Source organism: Procambarus clarkii, chromosome 58 (genome assembly GCF_040958095.1).
Source record: "Procambarus clarkii isolate CNS0578487 chromosome 58, FALCON_Pclarkii_2.0, whole genome shotgun sequence".
Taxonomy (NCBI): Eukaryota; Metazoa; Arthropoda; class Malacostraca; order Decapoda; family Cambaridae; genus Procambarus; species Procambarus clarkii.
Window position 1 is genome coordinate 19,883,553 of NC_091207.1, and position 11,268 is coordinate 19,894,820.

The window sequence follows — 11,268 nt, forward strand, 5'->3', positions numbered from 1 at the left end:
AGAAACGCTCTTAGATTTGAGAATACTGAGAATACTATAATACTGAGAATACTATAATTTCTGTTGAGCACTTTACGTGCGTCTAGAGCCTGTAAAAGCGGTTTCTAAGTATTCTGACACTGACAAATAGCAGTATCGTCCACGGGGGATTTTATCACCCTCAGACATTCGTCGCAAGCAAATGGGACCTTCGTGCCTGCTGTTGAGTGCTGTTGGCTGTTGCTGTTACTAATATATGTCCCTGTTACTCTGTTACTGTTGTGAGTCTCCTCTCACTCTGTTACTGTTGGGTGTCCCCCTCACTCTGTTACTGCTGTATGTGGGATGGTACAACTGAACACGCCTAAGTTGTTCCAGGACAAAATCAGAGTGAAGTGATGCTGGTATTATCTCATAATGTAACAGTATTTTAAATCTAGCAGTCTCTTCGTATCAAAATATATCCATTAATGTATTAGTTTCAGCATTCACCTTTGAGTTCAACTCCACTGATTTATAAAAAAAAAGGCTTTTAAAAGGCATATATGAAGTGGTATGGTCACACTCGTTACGAAATGATACTCGCTGGTAACGCACCGTTACGATAACGCACCGTTATAACGCACCGTTATATTGACCAACAGCTGCTATCTACGTATTCAATAGACGAGGTTGCTGCATTGGAAATATATATTTGCTTAATATTTTGCTTCATTTCCGGTGGAAAAGGCTATTAATATATATTTGGACCTCTCTCACGCCCTGTGATCTCCCGCTCACGCTGTGAACTCGATTATATATATCATATACATGTCCTGACTAGAATTTTCGCATGGTGGTGTATTTGCGATTTTCATTAATATGGCTTCTATGTGGATCTCTTAATCCACATTTCAGATTTATATCATAAGAGCCTGGTGCAGAGTAGTTTATATTTGAGAACTATTGGGCTAGGGCCAAACTCAGTTGAGTTCAAACTTAATTGCACTAAGGCCACACTCTACTGGACTAAGACCAAACTCAACTACACTAAGACCAAACTCAACTGCATCAAGGCCAAATTCGCACCAATCGAGGCACTGAATGTCAGAACTGGGAGAAACTGTTTGCTTGATAGCTCTCTGAGAGCAGTCACGTCATGCTTAGCAGAGCAGATCGTATCATATTTCTTTATCCTGTTCTCTTCATCGTCTATAACGTACAAAATCAAACGTCCTAACCTGGGGTAGTAATGCTCGATGGTGTGTCATTGTCTCGAAGACGGTGGAATGTAACTAGGTGTTAGCTGGCTGAGTCTGTTTGATGTGTAGTGATTCGTCACTGTCCAGTCTCTTATTGTCATTGTATCTATCGCTCTCAGTGTGGCTGACGTTGTGACCAAACATCAAATCCCCATCAAGAGACGTGTAATCTCTACAACTATATCACATCACCTGAATATCCCGACAAACAACACTGAAATTATTGACAAATACAGTGACAATACAAGATATTTACATTTATATATAATATTAGTATATTTTGGTAGCAGTCTTTCTTGTAAACATATGTTGTTGAATATGACCGAAAAGGTAAGATTAATAATTCTAACACGAGTTTTCTCAATTTTTCTTATGTTTTTCTTCACTGTCGGTGGTAATGGAAATATCAATTCTCCAAAATTCATTTTTATTTATGGTCTGACGCCTGAACGCGTTTCGTAATGGCTTATTTATATATAAATATATAGATATGTATATGTATAAATAATATGTGTATATGTAAATATTTAACCCACGCAGGAAAATTGAAACAATAAATGATTTGAGCGCTTTCATGTTAATCATCCCATCTTCAAAAGTATACTTTTTGAACATTTTTGGTTCTTTTGAAAATGAGTTCAGTAACACGAAAGGGCTCAAGTCATGTCTTGTTTAATTTTCGGGATTTACACACGCGCACACACACACACACACACACACACACACACACACACACACACACACACACACACACACACACATATATATATATATATATATATATATATATATATATATATATATATATATATATATATATATATATATATATATATATATATATATATATATATATATATATATATATATAATTGTATCAACCCATGTATATCTTGTAACCATCAAATGCATAATAAAGCACAAAAAATAAAAAAGGAAGGGGGTGGTAGGAGAAAAGCAGACAGAAACTGTATTGGAGGGGATCTAAACATTCCCTCTAATGCGTTATGCGTGGTTTCCTCCGAGGCTATGGGTCCCCCTTCTTCCAGCTAGAGGTATATATATATATATATATATATATATATATATATATATATATATATATATATATATATATATATATATGTCGTACCTAATAGCCAGAACGCACTTCTCAGCCTACTATTCAAGGCCCGATTTGCCTAATAAGCCAAGTTTTCATGAATTAATGTTTTTTCGTCTACCTAACCTACCTAACCTAACCTAACCTAGCTTTTTTTGGCTACCTAACCTAACCTTACCTATAAATATAGGTTAGGTTAGGTTAGGTAGGGTTGGTTAGGTTCGGTCATATATCTACGTTAATTTTAACTCCAATAAAAAAAAATTGACCTCATATATAGAGAAAAGGGTTGCTTTATCATTTCATAAGAAAAAAATTATAGTAAATATATTAATTCAGGAAAACTTGGCTTATTAGGCAAATCGGGCCTTGAATAGTAGGCTGAGAAGTGAGTTCTGGCTACTAGGTACGACATATATATATATATATATATATATATATATATATATATATATATATATATATATATATGTCGTACCTAGTAGCCAGAACGCACTTGTCAGCCTACTATGCAAGGCCAAATTTGCCTAATAAGCCAAGTTTTCCTGAATAAATATATTTTCTCAATTTATTTTCTTATGAAAAGATAAAGCTACCCATTTCATTATGTATGAGGTAAATTTTTTTTTATTGTAGTTAAAATTAACGTAGATATATGACGAAACCTAACCAACCCTACCTAACCTAACCTAACCTATCTTTATAGGTTAGGTTAGGTTAGGTAGCCGAAAAAGTTAGGTTAGGTTAGGTTAGGTAGGTTAGGTCGTCGAAAAACAATTAATTCATGAAAACTTGGCTTATTAGGCAAATCGGGCCTTGCATAGTAGGCTGAGAAGTGCGTTCTGGCTACTAGGTACGACATATATATATATATATATATATATATATATATATATATATATATATATATATATATATATATATATATATATATATATATATATATATATATATATATATATATATCCGGGTTGAACCGAGTGCCATCTAGGGGCAAAAAATTACCTTGCCAACAGCACCCATAAGATAGGTTATTGTGCTGAAGGTCGCTTTCCCGCGCTCGCATTTCATTGCTAGAAACTGTGTAGACATTCGTCACAACAACCAATCACAGGAAGCAATCAGCTACAACGAATTACTATCATAATTATATCCTAAACATATAGTTAAATAGCATCTCATAATTTTATGTATTATTAGTTGTATGTATTGTTAGTTTTTATGTATTATTGGACGAAAACTTTGTTGATAGATCCGAGTAGCAACAGCAAGTCATAAGCAGGTCTGGTATGACCTGCTTATGATTTATTGACTTGACCTAACACTCTAGGTCAAGTCATTAAGAGGACGGAGTTTTCATCTAATCTCTTCCTGTGACAAGCGATTACGGTGACTGTCAACAAAGAGTTTCAACCAATAATATACGAGCGGGAGAAAGGACCTCCGGCCGGTAACCCGCCTTATGGGCTTCTGTTGGGCTGTTAATAGTTCTATTTTCTATTAATTGGCTCCACGCTAACATGATGTTACCAGGACACACATTTGTTGTAATAGAATGTGTCATCTTCATCACATCAATCATTCCGTTATATTTTCGTCTGCGGGCATATACTTTTACATCATTCAGCATTACCTACTCGACCCTTTGGCTGTGAGGCTTTTAACTTATCATGGACAAGTGTGCAGAGCGTGTTTCTTATTGTCATTGGGTCCAACCACTTGGGTTGGACGGTAGAGCGACGGTCTCGCTTCATGGAGGTCGGCGTTCAATTCCCGACCGTCCACAAGTGGTTGGGCACCATTCCTTCCCTCCGTACCATCCCAAATCCGAATCCTAACCCCCTTTCCAAGTGCTGTATAGTCGTAATGGCTTGGTGCTTTTCCCCCTGATAATTCACTTCCCTTATTGTCCAGGGACGGGTTTCAAGCCCCGCAGGTATGGAAATGAGTGTCAAAGGCCTGTATCTGCTTCCACAAACATTGAAGAATATGGGCCTGACCTGTCCTAGCTTTTACAAGCATGAGAGAGGGTGGGCATGGCATGCCTCAGCTTCCGCAAGCATTTGAGAAGGTGGGTACTGTGTCTCAGCTTTTACAAGCATGAGAGAGGGTGGGCATGGCTTGCCTCAGCTTCCGCAAGCATTTGAGAAGGTGGGTACTGTGTCTCAGCTTTTACAAGCATGAGAGAGGGTGGGCATGGCTTGCCTCAGCTTCCGCAAGCATTTGAGAAGGTGGGTACTGTGTCTCAGCTTTCACAAGCATGAGAGAGAGTGGGCATGGCTTGCCTCAGCTTCCGCAAGCATTTGAAAAGGTGGGTACTGTGTCTCAGCTTTCACAAGCATGAGAGAGAGTGGGCATGGCTTGCCTCAGCTTCCGCAAGCATTTGAGAAGGTGGGTACTGTGTCTCAGCTTTCACAAGCATGAGAGAGAGTGGGCATGGCTTGCCTCAGCTTCCGCAAGCATTTGAAAAGGTGGGTACTGTGTCTCAGCTTTTACAAGCATGAGAGAGAGTGGGCATGGCTTGCCTCAACTTCCACAGGAGCTGAGGATGGGGCTCGTCAGTCTAGGAAGGAACCCAAGCAAGCAATATAATAAAGTACAGAAAACAATTGTTAATACTGGAGCAGTGCAGCTCGGCCCCCATTGCCACTAATTAGTGAGTCATTAAATGTCCGAGAGAGTCCATAATGGTTAGGGAGAGGTCTTAGCAGCGTAAGAAAATGACTCGTAAAAGACCCTGGCAAGCTTACCTTAGTGAGGTATGTAGTGTCTTAAGGAGAAGAGTCAGGTTTTACTCTCGTTAACGCCTCTCCTAAAGCACTACACAGTCAAAACCGGTGTTTCAAAAATGCACAATTGACTGGCATGCTGTACATTTACATTGTAAAATAGTAAATTGTTTCTATTCCACCTTGATAACGATTCAGTAAAGGCGTATTGACGGAACAGATGTTTATTATAAAGCGTATTGACGGAATCGACTTGAGAATGGTCCAGGACGGACCGAAACGTCGTCGTCCCTTCAACTTCTAGTGTGTGGTCTGGTCAACATACTTCAGCCACGTTATTGTGACTCATCGCCTGCGATGTTTAAGAATTTTAAAAAATGTATAAATCGCAGCTCTCAAGGTGAAGACTATAGATCTAATCCATAGATTTATAGAGCATTAGAGTGCAGATCTCTTGATACAGATGCTGGATAAATGGAACACGAGTCTCGACTATGGATATTATGCGCAAGTCATAGCTTAAAATATTGCTGGAACATTTAATAAGGATTATCGCTAAATTTACACTAATCCAAGATTAGACAACTTGGATTAGATAGAAATTTGACGTTGCTTCTTAATTTCTTAAATTTCCGAAGTGTTCCCCCTCACTTAGCAAGACAAAGAAAACGGCGTACGTGAGGATAATGACATCGTACACGAGGATAATGACACTGTACACGAGGATAATGACACTGTACACGAGGATAATGACACTGAACACGAGGATAATGACACTGTACACGAGGATAATGACACTGTACACGAGGATAATGACATTGTTCACGAGGATAATGACACTGTACACGAGGATAATGACACTGTACACGAGGATAATGACATTGTACACGAGGATAATGACATTGTACACGAGGATAATGACACTGTACACGAGGATAATGACACTGTACACGAGGATAATGACACTGAACACGAGGATAATGACACTGTACACGAGGATAATGACACTGTACACGAGGATAATGACATTGTACACGAGGATAATGACACTGTACACGAGGATAATGACACTGAACACGAGGATAATGACACTGTACACGAGGATAATGACACTGAACACGAGGATAATGACATTGTTCACGAGGATAATGACACTGTACACGAGGATAATGACATTGTACACGAGGATAATGACATTGTACACGAGGATAATGACACTGTACACGAGGATAATGACACTGTACACGAGGATAATGACATTGTACATGAGGGTAATGACACTGTACACGAGGATAATGACACTGAACACGAGGATAATGACATTGTACACAATGATAATGACATTGTCCACGAGGATAATGACACTGAAATGATCATGTGAAACATTATTTACTTCCTCGACATACTGAAATTAATTTTCTAGCTTTCTGCTTACGGAAATAATTAAACACTAATTTTTAATTGAAACTTAAAAAATTACATAAATTTTATTACACAAAATCCATTAAACTTCATTATCACCATGACGTTGTTACCAATTTATTGTAGTTTCAAAAGACATTAATTTGACAGATTATATCTCACGGAGACGCCATATATAATGTCCTATTATCTGGCTGGACGTGAAGATAGCATATATATAATCCATTGACTTTTATAATCGGTATAGAGATTAACGAGAATCTGCCCAGTAAGAGCAGTGAAAAATGATGGAACTCAATGGAAAATTTTCATTTCGAAGGAAAGTCGTTCGCCACTTTCTTGCTATTTTCGATGTACAGAACATTACAACACACAAGTTAGTTCCGTCACGAGGAATTTATTTAAGTTGGTATATAAAATCAAAGCCTCGGTTTCACTGCATCAAGAATTATCATCAAGTAAATATCAGATCGATGTTACGTGCATTCGGACAGAGCAATTTGATGCTCGTATCATTCGAAACAGATAATGTTATGAAGCCTGTTTAGGCGCCGAGCTGAAGACTACATCATAGAGCTTTGTTGACCAATCCACACACTAGAAAATGAAGGGACGACGATGTTTCGGTCCGTCCTGGACCATTCTCAAGTCGATGAGAATGCCTCGACTTGAGAATGGTCCAGGACGGACCGAAACATCGTCGTCCCTTCATTTTCTAGTGTGTGGATTGGTCAACATACTTCAGCCACTTTATTGTGACTCGTCGCCTGCACCATAGAGCTACTTTAACAATGGAATTATATTGTAAAATTATTAGAGGCTTTTGTTATCTAAGTGTTATGGTTACATTTTTATTAATATGCAAAAGAGTATTATTTTTGTATGCAAACTCGGGAGAACAAAAATAAAACCGAAAATATTCGCCAATATCCAATTTTTACCCTGATGAGATAGAGCCAGTTTGGAAAAGACAGCATCTCTGTTATGGAGGCACTCTACAATATTACGCTTTACCGTGCAGCGGTCTGATTACCCACAGTGATTAATGAACACAACATGCCATTTTATAATTTGTAGCAGCTTAAGCGAATCCATTATGTTGCAAGCCGTAAGCGGCATTAGTACCCTGTTGACGGCTTGGCCTCACGTCTTTCCGAAAGGCTCTGCTCACAATAGTCTGCCCAACATCAGCATCAATGTGTATCGTCAACTGCATTGCCTATAACTAGGATTAACTGAGTCTAAAGTAATACTCAAATCATATAATTATACACCAGTAGGGCTATATAGCACTTGGAAAGGATATAAGGACAGGGAGTATGGGATATGACGACATGAGTAGTGTATATTTGGACAAAGTGAAGGATTCGGTATGCTCACTACATGACCATTGACAATCGAACGCCAACCCAGCAAGAAGCCAGGCTGTCTCTGTGCCAACCAGTTTAAGGGAAGACTGAAAGCCCTAGAAAATTATAGTTAACAGAAGGTAGGGTGAGGTAATTATCAGAAGAAAGCACTAAGACATTATGGCTATAGCAATTGGAAAGGATAAGGATATAGAATAAGACTGAGGATAAGAATGTCCAGGGAAAGCACTTAGGCTGTCAGCGATTAAATGCCTAAAGGCTCTTGCTAATTAGAAAAAACTGATGGCTATTGCTAATTAGGTTAGAATGATGGCTATTGCTAATTAGGTTAGAATGATGGTCCTTGCTAATTAGGGTTGACTAAAGATCCTAGCTAATAAAGGTAGCCTGAAGGCTATTGCAAATTAGGTTTGAATGATGACCCTTGCTAATTAGGCTTCAATGAAGGGCTTTGCTAATTAAGTTTGGATGGTGGCCCTTGCTAATTAAGTATGAATGAAGGACCCTCGCTAATTAGATTTGAATGAAGGCCCTCACTAAGTAGGCATGAGTGCAGGTCTTCGGTGTACCGTGTAATCTGAAGATATGACGAGATAAAAATAGCATAGATTTTTCTCGCGTCCGGCGTTCAAAAATACAATAATTAATACTGAATAGTTATATAAATATATATATATGCGAACAAGCCTGAATGGTCCCCAGGCATTATATATATATATATATATATATATATATATATATATATATATATATATATATATATATATATATATATATATATATATATATATATATATATATATAATTATTTATATATATTATTATATACAAGGGCAATTTTCCAATTGCTATATATATATATATATATATATATATATATATATATATATATATATATATATGTACCTAGTAGCCAGAACGCACTTCTTAGCCTACTATGCAAGGCCCGATTTGCCTAATAAGCCAAGTTTTCATGAATTAATGTTTTTTCGACTACCTAACCTACCTAACCTGACCTAACCTAACTTTTTCGGTTACCTAACCTAACCTAACCTATAAAGATAGGTTAGGTTAGGTTAGGTAGGGATGGTTAGGTTCGGTCATATATCTACGTTAATTTTAACTCTAATAAAAAAAAGTGACCTCATACATAATGAAATGGGTAGCTTTATCATTTCATAAGAAAAAAATTAGAGAAAATATATTAATTCAGGAAAACTTGGCTTATTAGGCAAATCGGGCCTTGCATAGTAGGCTGAGAAGTGCGTTCTGGCTATTAGGTACGACATATATATATATATATATATATATATATATATATATATATATATATATATATATATATATATAAAATATATATATATATATAAAATATATATATATATATATATATATATATATATATATATATATATATATATATATATATATTTTAAAATATATATGTCGTACCTAATAGCCAGAATGCACTTCTCGGCCTAATATGCAAGGCCCGATTTGCCTAATAAGCCAAGTTTTCCTGAATTATATATTTTCTCTAATTTTTTTCTTATGAAATGATAAAGCTACCCATTTCATTATGTATGAGGTCACTTTTTTTTTATTGGAGTTACAATTAACGTAGATATATGACCGAACCTAACCAACCCTACCTAACCTAACGTAACCTATCTTTATAGGTTAGGTTTGGTTAGGTAGCCGAAAAAGTTAGGTTAGGTTAGGTTAGGTAGGTTAGGTAGCCGAAAAACAATTAATTCATGAAAACTTGGCTTATTAGGCAAATTGGGCCTTGAATAGTAGGCTGAGAAGTGCGTTCTGGCTACTAGGTACGACATATATAAAAAAATATATATATATAAAAATATATATATATATATATATATAAAATGCCGATACAAACACAAAACCAGAGCTTTGAAGGCATGAACGGATATTTTATAGAAGAAATGCACAAGCATTCCTAAAAAAACTGAATCGGCGATATTTGGATAAGAAAAAGATAACATCTGAGATGAAAGGATAATGTCTATAATATTGATTCACGAACGTAATAGAAGTGGAAACTGCACAAGGGCGATTACACAAAACATTCAAGTTCCTGGTAATGTCCCTATGAAGACTTAATCATCATTAATCATCAACAATTGCTTTTTAATTGAACCATTAAAAATGTGTCAAAAAGTTTACAAACCATTAATATACATATTACATGTCTTTGTAATTTGTATTAAAATAGAATGAATGCTTTCAAGCTCTTTATCCTAGAACTCAGGTTTATCAGTTCGAAGAACTCTCAGAAACATAGAAAATAGATTGTTCAACATTATACCACGTGATATAGTCTGTGTTATATGATTATATTAATTGCAGCTGCGCTCTCTGTAATGAGCGCTCTCTGACAGGGGAAACTCATATAAAAATAATGTTCGAATAATGCTTGACTGGGCAGCGCCGTCGACATCAGCTTGGCAAGGTAGCAGCATCGGCGATGTCAGTGTGACAAAACTAAGGGTGTCAACTTTATCCCTGGAGCAGTGAAGCTTCTCCGAGCTGCAGTGATTATGGTGTAAGCTTACCCACCTGGCAGGAACGTGGTGACACATTCACACACACACACACACACCTGTACAGATTAAAACATTTCTCAGAACAACTGCCTCAAGTCTCTCTCTCTCTCTCTCTCTCTCTCTCTCTCTCTCTCTCTCTCTCTCTCACTCTCACACTTTTCTGAGAGAGAGAGAGAGAGAGAGAGAGAGAGAGAGAGAGAGAGAGAGAGAGAGAGAGAGAGACAGTGAGGTTAAATTTCCTTGTTAGACTTTTGGCAACATTTCTTTGGTACAATTTTTGCCTACACTTGGTTCTTTTTTTTTCCAAGCGCCGGTGAGGCTCACATTAACAAGAGCAGCCAATAACATATAACTTAGGCTGAGACTAAGAGGTGATGGTGAGAGAGTGAGGGAGGTGAGGGGGGAGTCACTATCAGAGGGACCAGCAGCCGTGTTCAACACCACAATTTCGCCTCACTGGTCTCTTCCTTCGCCTACCACCACCAGAATGACCTCCTTCCGCTGATGTAGGAGCACTAAGGGCCACCACTACTGCATATTTTTGCATAATAAGCCAGATTATATATATATATATATATATATATATATATATATAAATATATATATATATATATATATATATATATATATATATATATATATATATATATATATATATATAAAGCTGTTTAAATGATAGCATAGTAGAACTCTGTTTAGTGTTTGCATGTTATAGTTGTGTGTGTGTAAACTAAAGTCTTTGAAAATGTAATAAGTTATCACGAAACGTGTTCAAGTGTCGCGTCAGACTAGAAATAAAAACGAATTTTGGAGAATTGATTTTTCAATTACCATCGACAGTGAAAAGAAACATAAGAA

At 36.8% G+C, this 11,268-nt stretch overlaps 1 protein-coding gene across 1 annotated transcript; it reads left to right on the forward strand.

Moving 5' to 3' along the window:
* The first annotated feature begins 4,342 nt into the window (after positions 1–4,342).
* Positions 4,343–6,432, forward strand: LOC138353578 (uncharacterized protein PFD1115c-like). The gene is made up of 2 exons (XM_069306767.1): positions 4,343–4,393; positions 5,707–6,432. Exons 1-2 carry the CDS (start codon positions 4,343–4,345, stop codon positions 6,430–6,432), a joined length of 777 nt encoding a protein of 258 aa, XP_069162868.1.
* The last annotated feature ends 4,836 nt before the right edge of the window (positions 6,433–11,268 follow it).